Source organism: Orcinus orca, chromosome 11 (assembly GCF_937001465.1).
Source record: "Orcinus orca chromosome 11, mOrcOrc1.1, whole genome shotgun sequence".
Taxonomy (NCBI): domain Eukaryota; kingdom Metazoa; phylum Chordata; class Mammalia; order Artiodactyla; family Delphinidae; genus Orcinus; species Orcinus orca.
In genome coordinates, this window is record NC_064569.1 from 28,895,800 (window position 1) to 28,918,532 (window position 22,733).

At 49.5% G+C, this 22,733-nt stretch overlaps 1 protein-coding gene and 1 pseudogene across 7 annotated transcripts in view; both read right to left on the bottom strand.

The window, feature by feature from the left end:
- Window positions 1-4,036, bottom strand: LOC125960445 (serine/arginine-rich splicing factor 3-like; annotated as a pseudogene).
- LOC125960474 (uncharacterized) overlaps window positions 1,935-22,733 on the bottom strand; it is a 26,203-nt gene continuing 5,404 nt past the window's right edge. Inside the window, exons 1-7 of one of the 7 annotated variants that reach the window (XM_049694539.1) lie at window positions 11,016-13,572; window positions 6,970-7,169; window positions 6,366-6,498; window positions 5,395-5,823; window positions 5,217-5,300; window positions 4,639-4,791; window positions 1,935-4,513 (exon numbers count right to left, since the gene is read on the bottom strand). In XM_049694539.1, the coding sequence (XP_049550496.1) occupies window positions 4,471-4,513; window positions 4,639-4,791; window positions 5,217-5,300; window positions 5,395-5,823; window positions 6,366-6,439 (783 nt within the window). In that variant the 5' untranslated portion in view covers window positions 6,440-6,498; window positions 6,970-7,169; window positions 11,016-13,572 and the 3' untranslated portion in view covers window positions 1,935-4,470. The other 6 variants (XM_049694537.1, XM_049694536.1, XM_049694542.1 and 3 more) reach the window with 6 other exon arrangements.

Sequence of the window (22,733 nt, forward strand, 5' to 3'; positions counted from 1 at the left end):
TGGGCAGGAGTTAGAGTTTTATTATCAGTCTAGGCAAGACCAAAAATTCAAAGCAAATTCAATTTTGCTTACGAGAACATTGTAAAGAAACAATTCATCATATTACATGCCTCATATGACCCATTTCAAACCATAGAGAATGACACCTTTATGTGTCACTGTCCCAAGAGACAAACAAATGTGAACAGCTAAAACATTTAAAAAGTGCATCAAGCTTCAGAAGTCTCAAACGAAACTTGAATTTTCTGTACATACTCCTGTCAAATGAAGTTATTTCCTGTGCACCACTCCTCTTGCAAAGTGGTCTGCTATTTCCTTTCATTTGACCTGGATCGGCTAGGAGACCTAGAGAAAGATCGGGACGGCTTGCGATTTCTCTCCTGGGACAGTGATCTCTCTCTTCTCCTATATCTACTAAAGGGACCTGCTCCGGCTGCGGGAGAAGCTTCTCCGTCTTGGAGATGTGTGGTGAGGGGGAGGACTCCTCCTCCGATGATCATCTCGAGGGCGACGACCCCAAGAAGGCGGCGGCCACGATTTCGACTTCTCCTTTCCCCATTCGACAGGTCCACTCTTACTCGGCAGCCACAGAGCGTTCTCCGGTCTAGTTCTCAGACAGCATCCGCTGCATCTCGGGGATCTTCATTTTCAACAAGAGCGAAGCCGGGAGGGTTTTTAGCAACCCACACACTTCGGAGTGGTCCATAATATCCTAAAGCTCGTTCGAATTCAGTCTTGTTACCACTGTTTCCAAGATTCCTTACATAAACGTTACAGTCCAACGGACAGGAATCCCGATGCAAGACCCTCCTGGCTCCTGGGTTTCATGGGCCACAGGGTGATCCCGGGCCTCTAGAATCTCGCAGCTGAACCGGCTCGCACAAGCTGTGCTGTGGGGATGCTTTTCCCCCTATGTGTCCAGCCCAGGGCCCTGCTGTCTAGGCCCAACCTCCAGGGTGACAGGGTGAACCCCAGGTCCCTGGAGCAAACACTCAAGAGCCCTGGTGACCAGACTCAGGGGGCTGGGGCGGCAGCTGGACATGTGTGGCCACCCTGGTGGTGTTTGGCCCCATCTGCAGTTCCAGTTCCAGCTGAGAAAGAGCCTCGCTGTGTTATTTTCTCCTGGTTGTGTAAGGATCCCCGGTGTCATTTGACAGAAATGTAGATGGTGTGTTCTTTCTCTCTTTTCTCCCTGCTTCCTCTCGTCCCTCTCCCCCTCCCTCTCTCCCTCTCCCTCTGTCCCTCTCTCTCTCTCTCTCTCCCCTCTCCCTCTTTCCTCTGCGTCTCTCTCTTTCCCTCTCTCCCTCGCCCCCTCCCTCTCCCCCCTCCCCATCCCTCTCCCAACTCCCTCTCCACCTCCGTCTCCCCCTCACTCTCCCACATTCCTCTCCCTCTCCCCTCCCCTCCACCTCCTCCCTCTCCCCCGTCTCTCTCCCGCCTCCCCCCTCCCTCTTCCCGCCTCCCCCGTCCCTCTTCCCTGTCCCTCTCTCCCTGTCCCTGTTTCCCTGTTCCGCACGCCCTCCCTCTACCTCTTTCCCTCTCCCTGTCCCTCCACCTCCTTCCCTCTCTGGAGAGGGAAGGAGGTGGAGGGACAGGGAGAGAGAGCAGGAGGCGGGGGAGAGGGAGAGAGAGGGGGGAGAGGGAGAGAGGGATAGAGGGAGGGAGCGAAAGACGTCTCTCCCTCCCTCCCTCTATCCCTCCCTCCCTTTATCTCTCTCCCTCCCTCCCTCTATCCCTCTCTCCCTCCCTCCCTCTATCCCTCCCTCTCCCTCCCTCCTTCTCCTCCCTCTCCCTCTCCCTCCAACTCTCCCGCTCCCTCCAACTCTCCCGCTCCCTCCATCTCTCCATCTCCCTCACTCCCTCCCAGAGAGGGAGAGATGGAGAGGCAGAGACAAGAGAGAGGGAGAGGGGGAGAGGGAGAGATGGAGGGAGAGGGAGGGAGAGGGGGGGAGAGGGAGAGGGAAAGAGGTCTCTTCCTCCCTCCCTCTCCCTCTGTCCTCCTTCTCTCCCTCTCCCTCCCTCTCTCCCTGTCCCTGTTTCCCTGTTCCGCTCTCCCTCTCCCTCTTTCCCTCTCCCTCTCCCTCCACCTCCTTCCCTCTCCAGAGACGGAAGGAGGTGGAGGGAGAGGGAGAGGGAAAGAGGGAGAGGGAGAGCAGGAGAGGGAGGGGGGAGAGGAAGGGAGAGAGGGGAAAGGGAGAGAGGGATAGAGGGAGGGAGCAAAGACGTATCTCCCTCTCTCCTTCTCCTCCCTCTCCCTCTTCCACCAACTCTCCCTCTCCCTCCATGTCTCCATCTCCCTCACTCCTTCCCACATAGGGAGAGATGGAGGGAGAGGCAGAGATAAGGGAGAGGGAGAGAGGGAGAGGGAGAGATGGAGGGAGAGGGAGAGAGGAAGAGAGAGAGGGACAGAGGGAGAGAGAGAGAGAGAGGGAGAGAGAGAGAGAGAGAGAGAGAGAGAGAGGGAGAGCGGGAGAGGGAAAATGGTCTCTTCTTCCCTCCCTCTCCCTCTCTCCTCCGACTCTCCCTCTCACCCTCCCTCCGTCTCCCCTTCTCCTTCCCTCGCCCTTTCCCTTCCTCTCTCCCTCTTCCTCCCTCTGTCACTCCCTCTCCCACCATCTCTCCCTCGCCCTCACTCCCTCTCAGAGAGGGAGAGGCAGAGACAAGGGAGAGGGACAGAGGGAGAGGGAGACCGGAACAGGGAAACAGGGACAGGGAGAGAGAGAGGGAGAGGGAGAGAGGGAGAGAAGGAGGAGAGAGGGAGAGGGAGGGAGGAAGAGACCTCTTTCTCTCTCCCTCTCTCCCTCTCCCTCTCCCTCCATCTCTCCCTCTCCCTCTCTCCCTCTGCCTTATCTCTGCCTCTCTGGGAGGGAGTGAGGGAGATGGAGAGACGGAGGGAGAAGGAGAGTTGGAGCGAGAGGGAGAGGGAGGAGAAGGAGGGAGGGAGAGGGAGAGAGGGAGGGAGGGAGAGACATCTTTCGCTCCCTCCCTCTATCACTCTCTCCCTCTCCCCCCTCTCTCTCCCTCTCCCCCCTCCCTCTCCATCTCTCTCTCCCTCTCCATCTCCCTCTCCATCTCTCTCTCCCTCTCCCTCCACCTCCTTCCCTCTCCAGAGAGGGAAGGAGGTGGAGGGAGAGGGAGAGGGAAAGAGGTAGAGCCAGAGCGTGCGGAACAGGGAAACAGGGACAGGGAGAGAGGAAGGGAGAGAGGGAGAGGGGGAGAGGGAGAGGGAAAGGGGGAGAGGGAGAGGGGGAAGGAAAGAGGGAGAGAGAGAGAGGGACAGGGAAAGAGAGACAGGGAGAGAGGGAGGGAGAGAGGCAGGGGGAGAGATGGAGGGAGAGGGAGAGGGAGAGGCAGCGAGGTAGAGGGCGAGAGGGAGAAAGGGAGAGAGAGCGGGAGAGCGGTAGAAGTGCTGAGGAGGGGGGCTCCCTCCCCCTCCCACTCCCATCCTCTCCCTACTGCTTTCTCTTTTTTCTGCTTCAACAAACACCAGGCACCTTTTAGATCAGCCCTGAAGTCAACGTTGATGCTTGGACAGCCTGACCTCCCCGCTGACTTCCAGCCCAGGACCACCGCTGGGAGATGAAGTCTGCGGGGCCCTGGGCGCAGGCTGCACAGGCACCTCCCCTGATGCCCAATCTCTCCTCGTTTACGAGGCAGCCGACACTCCCCTCCCTGACTCCCCAAGATTTGGGGCCTTTTTAGTATGTGTCGATAATGCCATGAGCTACTATTTAACTCTTCCACGAGGACCCATCTCCCAAAATGCAGTGGTTTTCAGCCTTGGCTGCACTAGAGAACCCCCAGGGAAGGGAGAGACGTCTCTCCCTCCCTCTCTCTTTCTCTCCCTCTGTACTTCTGTCTACCTCTCTCCCTCTCCCTCTCCCTCTGGGGTGATACCCGATGAGCTCAGAATCGCAGATGGCCCCCCCATCCCCTCTCTGTGGCTTGCATGGGGGATGCACCTTCTCACTGTGGCCCGGGCATGGCCTTGACATTCAGACATCGGGTCCTGCATGGACACTTGTGTTTGTTCCATAGCGCATGTGGCTGCAGTCTGTGCTTCTGTAGATGGGGGCTGTGCGTGAGCCCTTCATCTTCCCCGCAGACACCACTGGTGCTCGCTCGGCCTCGCGGGTGATGCGGGGGGCATGGGGGACAGTCTTGTGTCCCCACCTTCTTGGGCTACAGACAGGCCACGCTGGTCCTGTGGTGACTGGGGGCTCCCAGGAGAACCCCACTGCAGACCGGAGAGGTGGCCCCAGAGAAGGTGGCGTACGCCTGGGGCCGGGCCTCATCAGTGAGCCACGGGCCACCTGCAGCAACAGGTGTCTCACCGTCCAGGGGCTGGGTGTTCGGGCGCCGTGGGGTTGAGCTACTGTCTGCACGGCAGCCGTGTTTGTCTTGTTGAGCCCGGGGAGGCCCCTTGGTGGCTCCTGGAAAGACTGGCCGCATTTCTTCCTGCCCTTGGCCTTAGAGCCCATCACGTTCATGCCACTTCCGGCTCCAAAAGGACCTGTGTTAATAAAGACCACGTGTTAGGACAGCACCAAAGTGTCTAGAAATCCAGGCCAGGAGGAGGAGGGAGGGGGATTGGCTGTGCCCACCAGTGGCCTGGGAGCCCTGCCCGCCTGCAGAGACCTGGCCCGGGGCCCGCGGGGAGGGCGTGGCCCTCGGTCCCCAGCGCCTTCCGTCTCTGGGTTCCAGGAGAACTGCGTGATCCTCAGGGAGCTGGTGAGGCTGTAGGCCCTGAAGTCCCGCCTGCTGGGGTTCCGCACGCATGCCGACTCCGTGCTGCAGATGAACATGGACAAGACCAGCCAGGTGGTGGCCACTGTCCTAGGTAACACCACCTCCCCCTGAGTCCCAGTGGGGACGGGGTCAGGTGCACCTTGACCGGACGTGGTGCTGCCTGAGACCCCACTGTGTCAGCCCTTGGGGGTCACCTTCCCAGACCCTTCATTCTGCCTCGAGGGGCGCGGGGTCGGGGGTGGCTGGGGGGCCGCCCCAGGGACGTAGCCGAGCCTCTCCCCTCCGCCCACAGGTGAGCTGGCCCAGAAGCTGAAGCCCCTCGGGGAGCAGGAGCGGCCGTGATCCTGGAGCTAAAGGAGGCCGAGTGCCAGAGGCGGGGCCTGCACTTTGACGGCCCCATCAATGCCTGGGACCTGCGCTACTACATGAACCAGGGGGAGGAGACGCGCTACCACGTGAACCGGTACCTGCTCAATGAGTCTTTCCCCATGCAGGCGCTCACACGCGGGCCGCTGGGCATCTCCCAGGAGCTGCTGGGGCTGACCTTCGACCTGGAGGAGGGCACCAGCATGTGTCACGAAGACGTGAGGCTCTAAACGGTCTGGGACGCGGCCTCGGGCAAGGTCATCCATCGGCAAGTTCTACCTGACCTCTATCCTCGGTGCGTGCGTGGGGGAACCTGTCGGCCGTGGGCCGGGGCTCCTCTGTGGAAGCGGGGCCCCATCCACGTCCCTCCGCAGGGTGGGGAAGTCCGGGCATGCGGCCTGCTTCGGCCTGCAGCCGGGCTGCCTACAGCACGACAGATCGCCATCGCGGCCACGGTGGCCAACTTCACCAAGCCTACGCCCAACCTGCCCTCCCTGCTGCAGCATGATGAGCGGGAGACCAACTTCCACGACGTCGGGCACGCGATGCACCAGCTCCGCTCCCAGGCGCAGGGCTGCAGGCAGGGGGCGGGGAGGGCCCGGGCGTGCGTGGTCCTCAGGCAGGCCCTCGCCATGGGATTCTTTCACTGACATCACCCCGCACGTGGTGACGCCCTCGGTGTCAGCTTCCATCACCAAACCCCAGGCACTGGGCGCGTAAATAACGGAAATGGATGTCCTCGAGGCTCTAGAGGCTGGAAGACCCAGATCACGGAGTCAGGGCTGGTTCCCTGCATGTTAAATACATGTACTCAAGAGTTGCCTTGAAAAAAGACAAAAGAAAAGAAAGGAACGTTGCCTGCAAGTCTGCTGACAGCCGGTGATGAGAACCAGAGGGAAGGCTCTGGGGCCGGGGGCGCAGTGCCCTGTGAGCTCGGGGGCTGCTACCAGTCTCCGTGGAGGCTCAGCAAGTCCCAGTGACTTCCCCACGTGGGGGGCGCCACCTGAGCGTCTGGGCCCAGGACCCACTGCTCGTTCAGTCTTCCTGTGGTCAGCCCTTCAGCCTGAGAGCGATGCTCTCACAGGCTGCACCGGGGCATGTGGGGACAGTTTACTGAGCTGTACAGACGTCACTACTGCTTTGGACCATTTCCGTCACCCCGAAAATGTCCCTCACGCCCTTAGCTATCACTCCGTCCCCTCGCCAGCCCCTGACAACCAGGAACCCACTCGCTGACTCTGTGGATCTACCTGCTCTGGACGTTTCTCCTCAGTGGGGTCACGCCCTGTGTGTCCTTCTGTGTATGACTTCTCTCGCTGAGCATCGTGTTCTCAGGGTGTATCGACGCGGCAGCGAGCGTCAGGGCTTCACCTCATTGCGTGGCTGAGGGACGTAAAGAAGACAAGAGAAAAGAAAAGAACGTTGCATGCAAGTCTGGTGACAGCCGGTGATGAGAACCAGAGGGAAGGCTCTGGGGCCGGGGGCGCCGTGCCCTGTGAGGCCCTGGCGCTGCTGCCAGTCTTGGTGGGGCACGGGCAGCACCGTCCCTCAGGAGCTGCTGGACAAGCTCATCAAGTCCCGGGAGGCCAACCCAGATGCGGCCGGACCGAGGGAAGGGAAGGGGGCTTCCGGTCTGCCCGGCTGGAAAGCACGGCCTGGACACGGTGCCAGCCCCCCGTCTCCTTCCTCCCGTCCCCCAGGCCTCTTCAACCTGTGCCAGATCGTCCTGGCCAAGGTGGTTCAGGCCCTGCACACGCAGACGCCCGCGGACCCGGCCCAGGAGAATGCCTGCCTCTGCCAGGAGATCCTGGGGTTCCCAGCCATGCCAGGTAGCCAAGCGCGCACCGGGCTCACCTCAGCGGTCGGTTGGCGGCTACTGCCCAGGTCAAGAGGCTCGTCTGGCGGTGTGTGAATGGGGACCGACTGACGGGCTCCGGCCGAGGCCCGCTGACCTCTGGCCTCTTCCTGCCACGGTTCCTTGGCTGGTCCCTCCAGCTGTGGCCCGCGGAGTCCGAGGGTGGGGTGGGAGGCTCTGCACATGCTTTCTAGAGAGCCTGGAAGAGGCACGAGATGGCTTCATACCCCGAACAGAAGGCATCGACGAGGTCTGCCCATTCGTGTCGGTGCGGACACGCGGTTCACTCCCTCGTGAGCGCTTTAACCAGCGATCTCCCCGTGGTGGAGGGCGAGCCCTGACTCATCTCTCGCAGCCTCGGCAGCTGACCTTGTAAGAGGCTTAGGAGTGAACCCTCGTGAGCTTCAGCAGAAAGTCGGCAAAGATTTATTTGTGTCCCTCCACTGAACTGCCAGCGAGGTCCCCGTTTTCTACAAGTGTTGGGCCAATACTCTCTCTAGTGGCAGGGGACTCAGACAAGGCTGCTTTGGGGCCCCCACCCCCGCTCTGGGGCAGGGGCACTGAGCGGCCAGGGAGCCGGGCAGGAGCCCCTCCGCGTGTGTCCCAGTGACCCACCTGCCTGCGACCTTCGGCCGCCTGGCAGGAAGCTACGACGCCCAGTCCTATGGCCAGTCATTCCTGCAAGAAACACTGGAACCAGTTTCTGCCAACCCGCCAAAAAAAAACGACTTCAAAGGCAACGTGGTGTCACAGGAAGGGCTTGTTTCTGTGTTTCTTTGTTTTTAGTTCATTAGGCCTCACTTAAAATTCTGATTCCACAATGCACTTGCTTTGGGATCTTGAACAACACTCATAACCTCTGCAAGTTTCAGTATAGTAAGTTTATGTGATTACCTTCATCTGTAATATCCCTGTGTTGCAAGCTTAATTAATTCAGATTAATTCATCTTAATCTTAATCTCAAGTTCAGATCAAAGACTAGTTCCTCTGTGACTGCTCCTCTGAACTGATTCAAAAGCCTCCTCTCCCGTCCTCATTTGGCTTCTCTTCTCTTCTCTTCTGGAATCTCATAAGAACTTCTATGACCTCTCTGGTTTTTTGTTGTTGCTGTTGTCTGTTTGTTTGGTTTTTAATTGAAATATAGTTGATTTACAATGTCGTGTCCGTTTCAGGTGTACAGCACAGTGATTCCGTTTTCAGATTCTTTTCCCTTATAAGTTATTACAAAATATTGAGTACAGTTCCCTGTGCCATAGAGGAGATCCTTGTTGTATCAGTTCTTTGCCTTCTTTGAATGACCGTAGCACTTGTCTGTATCATTTTTATGTCTGTTGTGGCTTTGTGACTGAAAATGAAAATTTTCTATTTGTTCATGTCCTGGCCCTTCCTTAAAAATGTGTTCATTTACCTATTTCATATTTATTGACTACATCTTAGACACCGTGTTAGCTGCTTGTTCTAGATGTTAGTAAACCATAGACCTTCCTGCTCAAAGGGTCACAGTATTTGTGGGAAAACAAAAAAACGAACAACTTACGTCTCAAATAGCTTTGTACTTCCCAAAGAGAGCACACCTCGTAGGTACAATAAATATATGTATTATACATAAATGTATAAATAGTTAATGGCATTAAAAACTTGAGATAACTGCTTTTCTATTCTGAGGAAATGATGATAATATCTCACCAGGAGCTCAACACCACTCTGAGAATGAGGGCTTAACCCCCGACCTGGCTCACTGCATCGCTTTCTTATATGAAAATAGACAAGTCTGTACATGCTCTCTACAAAAAGGCTTATCTGGCATGAATTTCAGATAGCAAGAAGAAAAATTCAAGAGATTCAGAGAAGCATCCAGAAGCTCAGGTGATTGTCTGGCACTAATACAACTTGCTTGACAGGAAAATAGAGCTGTAAATCTCACAAAATTAGATGATCTTCTAAGAATTTCAAAACCGCCTGCTATTAATTAGAAATCCTAGAAGAACCGCTTCTTTTAAAGCATACTGATAATATGCTTTACAGCTTAATATTCAGAAGCCTATGTTTTGGCTAAGTGAGCTTCAGGAATGAAGGAAACTTGTGGTTCAGTTCCATCTACTCTGGAACCTCTGGTCAAAACACCTACTTCTGTGCTCAGCCATCTTATCATCTGTAAAATGGAGGCAACTCTAAGAAAACATAGTTACAGAGATGTTGCACAGCTTCCTGTGTCACTGTCTTCATTTGTTTCAGAAAACCAATAACGTCTAAGCTACTACTGCAAAGAGTGCAGTGTTACTTGGGGTCATCTAGTGCAGCTCTGTCAAAGTAAAGAAAAGGAAAGGGGCCTAGAATAACTATAATTTTCCCAAGAGGACACTATTATTTGATGGCAAATCTGAGTCAAGAACCCTGATCTCTTTGATGCCATTCCATTGTTCTTTTGTTGGGTTCTCAACAACCCAGAGAAAGAAAGAGAAATAAAACTCCTATGTGCTGTGTCACTGGTACAGGACGTGGCAAGATTGGAATTGGAGAACTACATATTAACAGGTATTTGGGAAATTCTTCAAACTAATTAAGATATATACCAGGTACATAAAAAACAGTTATGTTTTCCCAAGATTATTCTGTGGAATGAACAGAACTGGTAACTGAAGGTGCCTGTGTGCTGCAGTTCCAAACAGGATGGGTGAATGCTTGTTTTCTGGCACCTTTAAGACTCCACCCCAATATACACATTAAAATAAAATTAACATTTCAACTGGGTCATATTTAATTCTGCATGCTCTTGTAAGTCAGCAAAATACTCCATATATCATTTAAGTTGTCACCCACTTTCTTTTCCTTTTTTTGCGGTACACGGGCCTCTCACTGCTGTGGCCTCTCCCGTTGCGGAGCACAGGCTCCGGACGCGCAGGCTCAGCGGCCATGGCTCACGGGCCTAAGCCGCTCCGCGGCATGTGGGATCTTCCCGGACCGGGGCACGAACCCGTGTCCCCTGCATCGGCAGGCGGACTCTCAACCACTGAGCCACCAGGGAAGCCCGTCACTCACATTTTAACTTGAGTTTTAATTTCTAAAAGTCTTTCCAAACACAAAACAGAGGTGGGAAAATGGTATATGGGAAGCTGCAGAGATGAAATAAGCTTACTTCATGCGGCATAAAGATGAATACCCAAACAACTTCTGCATAGCTGGAAGTGTCCAAATCTACTATCTTCGTTTTGTAGTCAAGGCTTCCGGAAAAATATGCTAACGGCTTCCTAATTACCCAAATGCCCCATATCTGTTTCAGTAAGTATCATTATATATTATGGAAATTTTTCTCAGTGACAGAGAAAGACATCCTGGCCGAGCATCCCCCTGCCCATGACAGAGATGATGGGTCTCAAGCTACCTTGAAGGCGTTGGAGCCCACTTTATCCATTACTAATATTAATGGAGGACAAAACTTCATATTCTGTTTGCTCTGTGTTTGTTAAGTCACTTCTTCCCTTCATTAAAATGGATGACACATAATTGAGTCTGTAGTGTGTGTATCACTGGAAACTGAACACATTTTTGTTGGTTTTATTAACGTCATAGGTTTCTAGGGGGGGTCTACTAAATAACTAAGTCTAGTTTCACAGTTACAAATAAATTATGATGTAATTTTGAATAAATTAAGCTCATCATAAAGGAAGGATACTGATAGTTGCTACTACCCCTTCCTTGAGGGGCTCTTGTAAAGCACTAAATAAAGTAACAGAGGTTTATATGCATGCATATATTTTCAATGATATTTGAACACACTTGAAAAGAACTCTACAGAATGCATTATAAAACCTCGATGCTGTGTGTCCCTAGTTCCCAGCTCTCTCGTTAAAACTATTTAAATGAACAAAATGTTATCTATTAGGATAGCTATCAGAGTACTCCAACTACTACTTCTTGCAGTACCCTGTCCCAACCATTTGCCTTCCTCTTCCCATTAGTCCTTAATTCAGAAACCCCAGAGATTTGTTCATTAATTTATGAACATATTTCTTCATTCAGCCAAGAAAATTGATGGATCCCTTACCAAATTTCAGGCACCCTTCTTCAGTATGTTTTCTAGGCATGTTCAGGAAACACAGCAGTGATTAACACAGATGAATACAGCCTCTCTTGAGCTGAGGGGAGAGACAAAAGTAAAGAAGCAAATATAAAATCATAAGTGTAAATACGTAAATAAAAATTGAATAAATGGGTAGAATAACTAGTATATCAGGTAAGTGCTGGAGAAAAACAGCAAGCAGGGAAGGGGGATGGAGATTGTTAGCTGGTAGGAGGAGGCTGCGATCTGAAACTAAGTGATCACTGAGGGCTTTCTGGGGAAGATAAAATTTACGAGGGAACCTAAGGTTGTGAGAGGGAGCAAGGTGCATATCTGGGAAGTGAATAGTACAAGCAGAGGGAACAGTCAGATGGAAAGGCAATGAGGCAAGAGTGGGCTTGGAGTATCCAAGGAGCAGAAAGGATGTCAGTGTGTGGAAAACAGAGGGAGCAAAGTGGAGAGGAGAAGGAAACAGTCAGAGAGGAAACAGAGGCCCAGATTTCTAGGGCTGTGGAGGCACTTTGAGGACTTTGCTTTTCCTGTGAAGAAGCCATTGAAGAGACTTGAGTGACATGATCTGACTTATGTTTTAACAGGATCTCTCTGGATGCCATGTTGATTAGAGACTGCAGGAGAATAAGGACAAGCCCCAGAAGACCAATAGTTGATTCAAATGTCAAGAAACATTTATGCCTTCACCCTTCAACTTCACAAATGATGCCATTTCCATTGAGCTATTGAAAAATATAATCTGGCTTTCAAAACAATAAACCAGAAGGCATTTTCTCACATAAGCAAGGTCACAAACAACTGTCAGCTGAAGTTGAAATAGCAACAAATCAAATAATAACAAAAAACGTTTTTTACAGATTTTAAAACCTTACAAAGCATTTTCTTGTCCATTATCTAAGTTAATCCTCAAATCAACGCCATGAGATAGTTATTATTTTCCCATTAGAAGTGATCGCATATTAAATCCTTAGTGATTGCTCAAGAAAAGCTGAAATCTTGAGTGTACATCTATTAATGCCAAGGTTGGGTTTTTTACCCATGGGAACATTGGATGCTAAAATCCACAGGGATTTTCAGCTCAAGATGGCAGACTAGGAAATATATTTACTTTCTGGTCCTCCTGAAACCACGTTTAAATAAAACTGTAGAAATACCAAAATTAATCAACCAATAAAAGCCAAGACATTGTGGAAGTCATCAACCACAGAAAGATTTCAACACATTTCGAGAAGGCAAACAATGAAATGGAGGGGCCATGAATAAAATAATGAAGAAAAGACTACCCTAAGTAGGGTCTGCACAAAGCCAGTCAGCTTTTGCTGAGCCCTGGTTATAGTAAAGGACAGAAGAAAGAAGAGGGGCTGAAAACAAGGAGACAAAAGTCATTTTAGGAAAAAACGTTCACTTAATGAGCTCCAGGGAACCCTCAGCCTGCTGCCATACTCACTCATGTATTACAGTGGATTGTTGGTAAGCAAGACAAGAAAACAGGGAACCAACAAACAAAAATCAAGACACTGTTTCTTACTGAACTCTTCTCAAATGAGATCAAGAAATTAGGGTTCAATGCCATAGCTGTAAATCATTTCTGCTCCTGGAGAGGTTAGAAAGGGCTTATAATAGTTACCCTTTTTTTTCAGACAGAATTTAGGTCTGAGCAAAAGCTTTTGTGTCCTCCAACCTCAAAGTTTATTGGGGATGGAAGTCCAAATTTGCTTTGACATACCATAAAAAGAATCTCATGAGCAGAGGGTCAAACTACTTTTGGAATATATGAATTATGCCCAGTGTGATTTTAAATAAACAAAAATATATCAATTTTTACTGATCTATATGATTCTGGGTTCTGAAACTTCTACATGTTACATGCCTGATATATAACACACAATGTCAGTCCCACGAGAGAGAAAACACTCCAATGAAGCAAGCCAAAGAAACAAGATTCGAACAAGGTAAAGTGATGTGTAGACCAAGACCAGGATTTTTCAATTCTTTCCTGTCATGCTGTAGCTTCCAGCTCCTGAATAAAAACACATGTTTCCCTTGTCCTAGACACACAAGAGTATGTCTCCTCTATGGGGCGTAAGAAGCTCTAGAGTTACATATGTGTAGTAAAGAGTGGACCCAGCCGGCATATTCACAATGACCAAATTGTGTTGATCGTACTTTATTTTAAACCAATACATCGCTCCATGCTGAAGTTGCAATAAATGATATATTTGCTTTCTAGACATGAATGAGATGCCTTACTGGATATACTCCAGGAAGGCCAGAGAAACCGGCTTCTAATCCATACAGAATAATTCATTGATGAATTCCTTTCAGGATAGCCCCTGATTTATCTAGAATATAAGCTTTACATACCTGGATCCTTCAAACTAGACCAAAGGGAAAAATCTAGGCTGCAAGCCTCAATTAGAAATGTGGGATGGTGCTATGCTGACAACTGGTGGTCCCTGACCTATCTTCTGAGATTAGAACCCAGTGTGGTGGATGACCAATTCACGCGTTGAACAAAAAGAACACCTCCTACAGGGCAGTGTATGTGTTCATTACAGGTATGGCACTTAGGGCTAAGTATCATAAGGACTTCAAGAAAAAAAAGAAAAGCATATGACATGAAGCATATATGTCAAGGAGGCACCAGAGTCCAGAGCACAAGCTCTGGAATCACACAGGCTTGCTTCGAATCCCGGCTAAGCCACTACCACCTGTATACCCTGAAGAACAGTCGAAGGTTTAAATGTTCTTTCACCAAATTTCGAAAAACAAGTGAAGAAAGAACCTACCTGCCAGGAAGGGACATCGTGGGGTGCAGCATCCAGTCGCGTCAGGGCTCTGCATCCCCTGCTCAGAAACCTTCACCGCCTGGCTCATGGTGATGCTGGCAGATCAGCAGCCCTGGAGAAGGCGCTCCTGTCTCCAGGGCTCACGGACAAGCTGGGGAGGTCCACGGAGGAGGCGGGCCACAGCCTGGCAAGCTCTGGGTGCCTCCTCCACTCAGCTCTGGGCAGGCTCTGGCCTCTGGACCCCGTTGCGGGGAAGGGCTGGCCGATACATACCCAGGGTTGAGGGGTCTGCAGAGCCGGTGCCCAGGCAGGGTGAGCTCTGGAGGAGACGGCTTCCACAGTCCCCAACAGTCTCCGCATGGTGGCCCATCCGGTGCCAAACACCTGCCACCCACAGCGACAAGTCCCAGCCGCTAGAAAGTCCAGAAGGGGTCGGGCTCTTTGCCCTCGGGCTGGGTTTCTCCAGGCGCTGGGCTTGTGTGGGGCCCCCAGCCCACCCCCTGACCCGCCCGCCCTTGCTCTGTGACACGTACAATGCAATGTCAACACCCAGGCTGAGCCGGCCAGTGTTCAGTGCGTGCTAGACCTTGAGAAGAGTTAGCAGCTAGGGAGAAGCTCTCCCACTTTCACTCGCTTTTCTCAGATCACGCAGGCAGCCCATCTCACCCCAAAGCTATGGACACCACACCTCCTTCCCAGGCTATCGTTTTCCGTTCTGCCCCTGTTTTCCCTTTCCATTCTGCCCCTCTTTTCCCCAGCACCCCATTTACGGCTTCGGGTGTCATCGGTGCTGCAGCAGGCAGCACCTCTGACCCCGAAGCTATGGACACCACACCACCTTCCCAGGCTTTCGTTTTCCGTTCTGCCCCTGTTTTCCCTTTCCATTCTGCCCCCCTTTTCCCCAGCACCCCATTTACGGCTTCGGGTGTCATCGGTGCTGCAGCAGGCAGCACCTCTGACCCCGAAGCTATGGACACCACACCTCCTTCCCAGGCTATCGTTTTCCGTTCTGCCCCTGTTTTCCCTTTCCATTCTGCCCCTCTTTTCCCCAGCACCCCATTTACGGCTTCGGGTGTCATCGGTGCTGCAGCAGGCAGCACCTCTGACCCCGAAGCTATGGACACCACACCACCTTCCCAGGCTTTCGTTTTCCGTTCTGCCCCTGTTTTCCCTTTCCATTCTGCCCCCCTTTTCCCCAGCACCCCATTTACGGCTTCGGGTGTCATCGGTGCTGCAGCAGGCAGCACCTCTGACCCCGAAGCTATGGACACCACACCTCCTTCCCAGGCTATCGTTTTCCGTTCTGTCCCTGTTTTCCCTTTCCATTCTGCCCCTCTTTTCCCCAGCACCCCATTTACGGCTTCGGGTGTCATCGGTGCTGCAGCAGGCAGCACCTCTGACCCCGAAGCTATGGACACCACACCTCCTCCCTAGGCTATCTTTCTCCGTTCTGCCCCTGTTTTCCCCTTCCATTCTGCCCCTGTTTTCCCCAGCCCCCCCCCCCCATTTACGGCTTAGGCCGGCATCGGTGCTTCAGCAGGCAGCAGCTCTGACACCAAACCTATGTACATCACACCTCCTTCCCAGGGCTGTCATTTTCCAGTCTGCCCCGTCTCCAAGTAGAACCACTACCTATTTCACACGGCTGTTCCTAGTTCTGGGAACACACCACTCACTGGTAGCAATGCCTCAGCCCATGCCTCGACTCATTTACCTGCAACGCTGGCCAACAGATAGACCAACATTTCAAAGTTATGACAGAAAGTTGAGTAAGTTATACACTTGGAATTGCATTTATTATTATTAACAAGCACAACTGTAGTGCTTAGACTATAACAGGTAATATTCTAAGTTCTTAGCAAATATTAACTCACTTAATCCTCATAATGGCAACCCTATAGGTAGGTAATGTTCATAATATTCACCTTTTTGGGGGGAAACTGAGGCCCAGAGGGGTTGAATAGCTTGTCTAATGCCACACAGTAAGTAGCGGGCAGAAACCCAGGATGAAAACCAGACCGTCGAGACTTTCATCACTTTGCTATGTCACCTTAATAGATGTTGTGGTTAGGGAAGGGACTAAACTGACAAGACTCTGAACTTGAGAAGGGAGAAATTAGAAAGTGACTGATCCTAGAAACTAGAGAGGATTTCAGCTCAGAAATTTCTGGTGATGAGACCCGGAAGAACAAGAACATGGTTGGAATATTAACTTGGGGTAGTATCTGAATCCATTGAGAAATGGTTTTGTCTTGTGTTTTTTTTTTTTTAACTTAGAAAGGCCTGTTGGATGAAGATTAATGAAAAAAAAAAAAGCAGAAAGGAAAAGAGTAAGGTGCCTGAAGTGAGACATAACCTCTTCCCTGTAAGTACTAGGGGTGGGTGTCCTGTGGGAAAGGATGGAGCTCTCAATACAGGTTTGTCACCAGGATGAACAAGGAGAAACATGGCAACCATTGTACTGGTTTTGATGATTCCTCAAAAACCAAGGCTTTAGTTTCCAAGAACTACCCACAGTAGCATACCTACCGTGTGTCAGACATGCCACCAAGTGTGTTTCCAGTCACACATTTTAATTGGAGAAATAGTTCCTATGAGGTACACATTAGTTCCCTATGGCTGCTGTAACAAATTACTACCAATGAGCTTGTGTAAAACAAAACACACTCATTCTCTTATGGTTCTGGAAGACAGAGGTCCAAAACCAGTTTCCCTGGGCTGGAACCAGGAGTTGACAAGGCCGTCCATTCACCTTCTAGAGGCTCTAAGGGAGAATCTGTTTCCTTGACAGCATTCCTTGACTTCTGGCCACATCAATCCAACCCCAACTTCATCATCACATTCTCTTTGGAGTAAAAACTCCCTCTGCCTCTCTCTTACGAGAACACCAGTGGTTACATCTGGGTCCATCCAGGTAGTCCAGAAGAATCTCCCCATCTCAAAACCCTTACTTTCATCCCATTGGCAAAGTCCCTTCTGCCATTTAAGGTGACATTCACAGGTTCTGGGGATTAGAAGGTGGACATTTGGGGGCAATGGTACTATTCAGTCTACTACAAGGTAGATACTATTATCTTTCTCAGATGTAGGAAATGAAGTTTAGGGAAGTAATTTGTCTCAGGTCTACAATTTCCAGAGTAGAGATTTAAATTCTGCCAGTGAGACTTTAGGACACACTCTAAACAACTTTAACCTGTGTCCTTAATTACTGCATAATCCTTGGTTAAGAGTCACACTTAGGTATCAAGACCCAACTGAATATAACACAAGTACTGTCTCCTCTTTCACTATGTTTGCCTGGTGTATTTATGAATCTTGCCCAGAGCAGAAGAGTTCAGAAAATTGTTATGCACCTTTACTAGGAGAAAGCAGTTACTGTTTGATGTGCACGGAGTAATGGAAGGCTATTTAAAATAAAATAAAATAAAATAAAATAAAATAAAATAAAATATGCCACCAAATCGTCAAGTGTCACAACAGAGGTAACCCCGTGGGAGTCTTGAGGAGACTAAAATTATCTCCAATTGTGCAGGTGAGAAAAGTGTCACTAAAGGCAGTTGTAGTTCAGCCAAGCCCTACGGCACAGAAGTAGGAATTTGGATATGTACGAATGGGAAAAAAGACATTTTAGGCATGGGAAACAGTTTAATGCTGAATGGATGAGAAATATACATTAGACCTTTCTAAATCAACTGGCTTATTAACTCAGTAAATCAGATTTGGTCAGTCAAACTAGCTTTAGCTGATTACTTATCCAGGGCATAGCTGTTGAGAGTAATTTTTGTCATAGAACAGTAAATAAAATTCTTGAACTATAGCTTTAGGCTTGCTAAGTGAAATAGATTGCTCTAGCTGATGTTCAAGTGACTTACTTGGTACTATTCACGAAATTGGGGGTTAACAACTGCTTAAGACAACATAGAGAATTGATCTTAAATAGTACTTGCAGTAGTTACTGTGTAAAGTATCTGTTCAGTAGCTCATGGTAAATGGGTGTTTATAATCCCCACTGGACAACCAACTGCTTTTTTGCAAATGGTAATGTGAATTGCTGTTGCATAAACTATAGTAATGACCACCTATCTAATTTGTGGTCCAAACCAGAAATCTTCTAACAATACTGGTCTCCTAATAAAAGGAAGCATGAAGCTAACACACACTGGGTGTCTCCCGTGTGCCTGTGCATGCATCTATATCTCACTGAACCCCCATAACAGCCCCCAAGAGAGGGACTCTGAGTGTCCCCATGCTGCTGGTGGAGAAACAGGCACAGGAAGGTTCAATAGTCTATCTACCTAAGATAACACAGAGGGTGGGAGAGCCTGTTTTTAAACCATCTGCCTCCAATTCCAGGTGCCAGGAGCCAGATTCAGCCTACAGGCCTCTTCTGCTCATCTGGAGGTGAAACCATGTGTAAGGATTAGTCAAATCCTGTCTTCACTCCTCAAGGTAGCTTGAACACTTGCACGTCCTCCAAATAGCATGTAGCATAAGCAATAAGATGTTTGCCCCGGGTATTGTCCAGGAACTTGGAATCAGCTGTGTCTAGTTAGGCTGAGCTGGTTAAGACTGGAGAGGACCACCGATCTTCCACCTGGGCCAGTGCCTTTTGACCTCCTGCCATCAGAGGGCCGAAAACTACAGCCTGAGAATGTGCTGAGCCCCGTAGCCTACTTACGCCAGCTCAGAACAATGATGAGCACACCTTTTTCCAATCACCTTTCCTCATGCTCCCCATGCCTCATACTGCCCTGCTTCTTTATTCTTTATCCCCTAGATACCCCAAGCCCCTTGCCTTTGGGGAGGCGGATTTGAGACCTATTGTCACGTCACTTCCTCGCTTGGCTGCCTTGTGAATAAACCTCCTCTTTGCTGCAAACCTCAGCATGTCAGTGTTTTGGCTTGCTGCGCCTCAGACAAAATGGTAGGGAGCAGTGGTAAAGGTCCCTTGCCTGTGAGGGAAGCTGGTTACTAGTAGTCACGTTGCGGATGTTTTCTCCTCCCGGGGGGGCAGACGTCCTGCTCTTCCAGAAAGAAGGGAGAAAGGCAGGAGCTGGACCCTTGCTCTCAGGGTCACCGTCACCTAGGAGCTCGTTAGAAGCACAGAATCCAGGCCCCACCCAGAACTACTGAATTACAGCCTGCATTTAACAAAATCCACAAGAGAGGCATACCCATATTAAAGTTGGAGAGGCACCAAGCTGGAGTCCACGTAGCAGAGAAGCAGACAGGATTCTAGACCACGCAGAGTGTTAAAGGCCAACAGTTTGTTTTCTATTCTCAAAACAATGTTTTTGAGCCATGTTTATGAGCAATGTCCCAACTTGCTTTTAAGGTTTCTTGGGTGAAGAATGGATTGGAAGGAAACAAGATATATGGACACTGGTTAGGACCTCATTGCAACAGACAGGCAAGTTCAGTATTAGGATGTTGAGGAAGAGTTGACAGATTCAGAAGAAATTCAGGAGATAAACTGAAGCGGGCTTAATGGGGTATGAGATGGAGGAAAGGAAGGTCTTAGGGAATTAAAGGGTTTACTACACGTATGAGCAAAGCCTCAAAATTAATCCTTTGAACGTACAGAGGTAGAGCTCTCAAAGGACACCGGTTAGGAAGCAACAGTACGCCCTTTATAATTCCAAGAGACAACACAGATCAACTGTTTCGATGGAAAATTCGGCAGTACCGGTGCGTTTTTTCACTCAAACTTAGTTCCAGTGACTATTACTCACATTTTCTGTGCCTAAACAACACAGCTTGAGGAACTGAAGGGGATTCCATCCTGGTAATTAAGGAGGGTCCCCAACACTGACAGTCCCATCTTAAAAAGCAGTCCCCCTGCATTTTACCCGAGGAGCAATGGCCAGAGCCTCCCTTTTAAAACGATGGGGAGAAATCAGAACATCACACACTGTCCCTTTCAGCTACTGTGAACTGAGCCGCGAGACGACCAGTACCCCCTAGCACAGCGCGGACGGGCCAGCGCGCGGGGGCCACTGTGACAGGCGACAGCACAAGAGACGAAGCCCAGGCCCAGGGGCTCTGAGCTCCACCGGCAACGCCCAGGGGCCAAGGCGTATTACCTTTCCGGGATGTGCTTTCCGCCCTTCCTCTGGCCGACGAACTGGCTCACGTCACCCCCAAGATACCGCCCACCCAACGCCAGGAGTGCCAAAGTCGCCAACCCGGCGTCCCCGGTGCCAGCACAAGGCCACGAACCTACATCATCCACCTCCCTCCTTTGCCCTGCCAGCCTCCCCTGATCTCATTCTCTACTGCCCTGCCCTCACTCACTTTCCCCTGTCCAGCCACACTGGCTTCCTTACTAGTCCTCAAACATGCCAAGCACAGTCGTGCCTCAGGGACTTTGCACCTACTATTCCTTCTGCTTCAGAACACACCCTCCCACCCCATCTCCACTCTCCCAGAACACACCCTCCCACCCCATCTCCACTCTCCCAGAACACACCCTCCCACCCCATCTCCACTCTCCCAGATAGCCAATGGCTTGTTTCTCACTTCAAGGCTCTGCTCAATCCACATCTTAATAGAGGGGACTTCCCTGATCACCTACCACATTCCCTCACCTCTTCATCTTCTTTTGTTATTCTCCAAAGCACTTACCACCGCTTGACACTCCATATATTGACTTATTTATTCGTCTCTCTCCCCCACTAGAATGGAAAGTACGTAAGGGCAAGAACTTTGTTCTCTTCCTACTTCCTAGAACAGTGCCTTCAACTTAGAAGGTGTTATACAAATATTTGCTGAAAATCAATGTATGACTTCTTTGCCCTTTCACACTACCCTCTAGTCACACCAGAGGCTGCCCCTCCAGAGCACAAGTTCAAGCCCTGTGCCTTCTGTACCTGTCCCCAATACCTGGGCTGTCCTTTCCTCATTCCGGCAAAATCCTCTTCCCCCAAGCCCAGCTCAAACGCTGTCTCCTCAGTCAGGCCTTCCTCAATTTCTCCTCTATATTCCTGTTGCACTTGATTCTTTTATCATAATTAACCCACTTATACTCACTACATGTTTCTCTTCCTAGATAACTGTAAGTTGCTATTGAACAAAGACTTCTACTCACCTCTGTATCCCCGTGCCCTAACCTATAAGGCTCTCGGTGTTTACTGAAACAATTTATTTTCTGAGTCTCTACCAATTCTAGGGAGTGCATAGTATAGTCTCCTCCTCCTTATCAGTGAGCCTGGCACCTGTGGGAGGGCCTTACAGCAGAGGAAAGTCACCAATGGATCATAACTAAGGTCCTGAGACTGCAATGGCAGACAGCATGGTGAAGTTAGCCCACTGCATGCAGAAGACCCACAGAGGAGTCAGCATATGCAATGGACTACACTTGGTATAACATGTGAACAATCAAGGTTTACAAACGTGTTCTCATGCACTTGTAAGGATCTTCTAGCCCACGCGGAACAGACAGAACACACACAAAGGAGCCTGGAGGAAGTGAGTAGGCCGGCAGCTGCGCCCTAACATCTTAAGAGGTAACATTTCTGTGACTACAGTTTAAACAAATCAGATAATTTGCCTCCTTTCTAGACACCCTGGTTATGACAGGACAGGCCAAGCCTCTCAAGTTTTAAAGCTAAAGTACACGGAAGATCTGTGAATAGGGCTTAAGATATTTAAGAGCTAGTACCTGCATTAAGCAACCAGGTTATAGAATGAAAATTTATCTTGAAATTCCCGTCTCTCCCTCTCTCTCTCGCCTCCTATCCCCTATCTTCCCACCTCCATCTCTATTCCTTCTCCCCTACTCCCTGTTTTATGTATATACGTGCATCATTTTATATATACACGGAATATTTACTGTCTGTTACGTTTATTTAATAAAGTGCTAAATTTAGAAAGAGGACAAAATGAACACTTTCACATGGGCGTCAGTGGTGTTCCAAAGACAAAAGATTCCTCAGTCTTAAAATATGGCAAACACCACGTTCCTTCTGATAGTTAGATGCTAGAAAAAGGCAAGTGGATCCTTAAAATTCACACGCTATTAAGACCTACTATCAACAGAGTAGATCTTAAAGCGGAAACAAGAAAACACCAGCCTTTTAAGTTCTTCCTGTCTGAAGATAAGAATAAGAGGTGGTAGTGTTCTTCCTCACTTGCACCGAAGTGTAAAAGCGGCAAAAATATCTTAAACACATATATGATGAGGAAGCCGCTCTTCTGGTCCACTCTGTTTTGTTTTGCTTCTAGGGATCTGTCTCACTCCGAACCTTTGCTTTTTGTTTTCTCTTTTATGTACGCTAAGAACCCGAGAGTCTTAACCTTTTCTTCCACCTCCCAACCAATAAATAGGACAAAAGAACATTTTTATGTTTTTATGTATTTTCCATTCAAATTTTTAAAAAAGAGATAAGTAAGCTAGCTCAGTTCATATTTCTCACAAAAATCACTTTCCAAACTAAACTGTTTGTGACCATAAACAGGAAAAGCACCGTACTCTATTAGCACCATCTGACATTTCCACCTTAATGTTACCAAACACAACTTGACACTAATGTCAGAACTATTAAAAATGTTAAAAATCCCCAACCCCACTCAAAATGCATACCAAAGTTCAGGTAAAGGAAAAACAAAAACAAAAACAAAAACAAAAGCAACTCACCGTTATCTTTATGTTCTTTCAGAAACCCATTAACAGCACACTGGAATTTAAAACTAGCGTCGTCATCTGACACCTGATGCCCAATTGTACAAATTTTTAAATAAGGAATAGTTTCTGGTAAGTCCTATGAGGCAAAACCATGAAAATATGTATTATTTCCTTTGTAGGGAAAGAATAAAAAATTAATTAGAGAAGGCAGACTATAAACCAGGAGAGTACATTAAACTTTGTATGTCAGTCATTCTGATGAGAGCCATTTTTTCCAAA